This window comes from Phragmites australis, chromosome 11 (genome assembly GCF_958298935.1).
Source record: "Phragmites australis chromosome 11, lpPhrAust1.1, whole genome shotgun sequence".
In the NCBI taxonomy this organism is placed as follows: domain Eukaryota; kingdom Viridiplantae; phylum Streptophyta; class Magnoliopsida; order Poales; family Poaceae; genus Phragmites; species Phragmites australis.
Window position 1 is genome coordinate 22032682 of NC_084931.1, and position 3958 is coordinate 22036639.

General features: G+C 39.9%; 1 protein-coding gene across 1 annotated transcript; it reads left to right on the forward strand.

Moving 5' to 3' along the window:
* Positions 1–280: 280 nt before the first annotated feature.
* Positions 281–667, forward strand: LOC133884061 (SKP1-like protein 6). Its single transcript, XM_062323454.1, has one exon. It carries the CDS (start codon positions 281–283, stop codon positions 665–667), a length of 387 nt encoding a protein of 128 aa, XP_062179438.1.
* The last annotated feature ends 3291 nt before the right edge of the window (positions 668–3958 follow it).

Here is a 3958-nt window from a genome sequence, read left to right on the forward strand (position 1 = left end):
GCCACACGATTGGTAGGTTAATCGTCTCAGATCCCATGCCATGGCGTGTCGGAACCTGATACAACACCAGACCGACGGCCTCTGTCTCCTGCTTCGACGGAAAGCCCGAACGCGAGAGCTATATAACGCCGACGCCTCACGTTTTCTGAGCGCTCCATCCAACAAAGCGATTGATCATAACAAGAACTACGAGAGTTTCGCCTGATTGTGCCTCCGCCTCCGTTCCACCTGTTTAGCAGCTGCTGAGCTCCAGAGTCACGAAGACCACGCGCACGCCACGATGTCGCCGTCAGCCGAGAAGAAGCCCGCGGATGATAGTACCACCACCTTCGCCGTGGCTGAGGAGGAGAAGGTCGTGCTGTGCTGCAGCGACGGGGTGGAGTTCGTGGTGGACGTGTCTGTCACAAAGATGTCCGGGATGATCAGCAACATGATTGATGACGAGTGCGTGGAAGGCGGCGTCCCGCTGCCGAACGTCGAGGGCCAAGTCATGTCCAGGGTGCTCGAGTACCTCGGCAAGAAGCACGGTAGCGCCGCCGCTGAGGACTTCAAGAAGTTCAAGTCGGAGTTCTTAGAGGAGCTGGTGGCCGACAAGAAGGCGCTGTTTGACGTGATCCTGGCGGCAAACTACCTCCACACGCAAGAGCTGCTAGACACGGCGTTCTAGTGCACCTCGGACCGGATCAAGGGCCGAAGTGTGGAGGAGGTCAGTGAGTACTTCGGCATCATGAACGACTTTACACCGAAGGAGGAGGTCAGGAAGGACAACGACTGGTTTTTCGACTGATCATCGATGGTACACCCCATTAATTAGACATTAGGAAATGAGAGATTTTACAGTGCTTGGATGTAACAATGACCGTTTATTGCTTAAAATCCAACGGTCTGCGATCGAAGGTACCTATGAAAAGGTATTTAAATTGTGTGTTATGTACTATTAAATCGTGGACCAGGTATCAATTTTCAAAATATATGGAAGGGTAGATAGTTAACATGTGTTGAGAAATCATTACTAGCAGGTCTAATACAACGATTCTTTAAGAGAACAATTTTAAAGGAGATATAATGTAGGAGAAAAGTTGTTTATTCTTTATTTATCTGGGTTTATCATGAGGGGTTATGTCCCGTATATATAGTGCCAAAAACGCTTAAGAGATATAATCAAATTTTTCAAGAGATCGAGACATACTCACATTCAGTTAAAAACTTTGGGTTTTCTCGTGAAATGCATGTCTCATTAAACCTCTCCAAAAACCCAGTGAGAAAATTGGGAGAAAGAGTACATACCTCATGACTTTGTCATACGAAATGCCTCGTTAAAAGCCTTAACATAAGAAACTTCAGAAAAACTCATCTAAGGAAAAAATAATACAATCCATCCAAATATTCATGATTAACTTTAGGTACTTAATCTTCTTGACTAAGGTTTATTTCTTCATATCAGTATTCTGTGAAAACTAGACACATCTTTCTAAGTCTCATCATCCTAATATCACAGACACATCTTTCAAAACTAGATACAGAGAGAAACTTAGTAAATAAATCTGCAAGATTTCTTCATCATTTGGTATGTATTACCTTTATTTTATTTATTTTATGATGATGAATAAATCTGCAAGATTTCTTCATTATTTGGTATGTATTACCTTTATTTCATGATCATAAAAGAACTTGAGGTTGATATGTTTCGTTAAGTTGCTTTTCACATATTTCGATTGCACTTGTGTAACATATGCAGCATTATCTTCATTGATAATGATGAGGTGTTAGTAGTGTTCAAATCACATGGCTGATGCATATGATTGATCACTCTTCTAAGCTATATACATTCTCACACGGCTTCATATAAAGCTATTATTTTTTAGTGGTTCATCGTAGTAGATACAAGACTTTGCCTTAATGATTTCTAGGAAATTGTAGTTCCACCACATAGGAAAACATAGCCCGTCTATGATTTTGTTGTATGTGGATCTGACAGATACCCAACATCTGCGTATCTAACCAGACTTAGGTCCTGATTCTTTCTGTAGAACAAACTCATATTTTTACTACCTTGCAAATAACACATAATATCCTTCAAACCCTTCCAATACCTTTTAGTAGGCTCTGCACTGTATCGCGCATGTAGTTTTACTGCAAACGCTATATCTGGCCTAGTGCAATTAGCCAGATATATCAGCGCACCTATTGCACTTAAGTATGAGAATTATGGTCCCAAAACTTCCCATTCATCTCTAGGTCTATAGGGATCTTGATATGCTTGCAATGACCTTTCGACCATATGGGTTTTAGCGTGAAATTATTTTTCAAAATCAAACTACTCTAACACCTTCTGAGTGTAGTTTGACTGATGTACAAAAATTACATATGTCACATGATCTAGCTGCAGGCCTAAGCAAAACTTGGTTTTACCCAAATCTTTCATTTCAAATTCAGGCTTCAAGTACTAGCTTGGTCCCTTAATTTCTTCTTCTGTACCGATAATATTCAGATCATCTTCATATGCAAAAATCCATTTTGGGACCTGACTGTTTCAACCCATATAGCAATTTCTTTAATTATATGCTATAAAGATATCTATTTCTTCTATCATGATTCGGCAATGGTATTTCTTCATATAGATGTCTAAATCAAGACCCTCATAAAGATATGCAGTCACAACATCCATTGATTTCATTTTCATCTCTAGGTTGATATGCAGTCATAACATCCATCAATTTTATTTTCAACTCTAGGTTGACTGCTATCGAGATTAAATATCTAAAGGTCATATCACCCATCATCGGGGAATAAATTTCTTCATAATCAATGCCTGGTCGTTGGGTGAAACCATGTGCCACTAGTGGTGCTTTGTACCTCACAATTTCATTCCTTTCATTCCTCTTATAAACAAAAACTCACTTGTATCCTACTGGTTTGATGTGGAGAGGTGTGCGGCATACTGGCCTAAAAATCTCTCTTTTTTCAGGGACAACAGTTGAGTCGTTATTGCTTTCTGCTAGTCTTCCTAATATGACCTCATTCTATATTCAGTGAACGATGCAGGCTCAGGGCCATGATCTATAACTGTGGCAATTTTATTTATGAAGTATGTGTCAACTATTGTGGTTGATCTATTTCAAGATTCGTCTGAATTCACATAGTTCATTGCTATTTCATCATGGGTTGCACTTTTAGATGCTTCTACATCTTGCTCTTCATCATTTCTTATTGTTGGAGTAAGGTTCTTTAGTTTACCAGCGTCAATTTCAGCACACGCATTTTCATTGGTTTCTTCCTACGTGGGAAGATTCAAATCTGGCATGCCTATTTCCTTAGATTTCATACCATCACCAGGTCTTAACTGGCTCCCCTTTTTTCCTTTGGGGCATTTTTATGATCAGCTATGGTAAACTCTCATTTTTCACTTTCGCTAGACGTCTCTGGCTACTTGTGACTTGAGTAACAGATTTTCTTGTTCTTTTATTATTTTTCGGAGCTCCTATGACAAGATGAGGGGTACCTTCCTTTGGTACTTTCACCCTCTCCAGTGCATTGCATGCAGGCACATGCGACTTAGTCATGCTCTTTAAATTGCAAAAATGATTAGGCAAATCATTTGCTAATTTTTGCCAAATGATAATTTTCTATACTTCATCATTTGCTTCACTAGTGCGTGGGTCATGTGTTGTAATTTCTTCGGCCTGCTAAATAATTTCTCGGCATTCTTCGTCCAATGGTATATTTCTTCTTGCTAACGATGGAAAATTATTTTCATCAAATATGTAGTCAGCGAAGTGGGCCGTATGCAAGGTCATATAGTGGTTCGCTGTGGCGGTGGTATTGACACATAAACCGTACGTCCAAATTTGTGTAAATTGGAAATTTTCAGAATTACCCCTTGCACTAGTTGTATAGTTGAATGGATGTTATAGGAGGATGGTCTATAATTGATAGCTGCCGCATGTAAAACTGTATC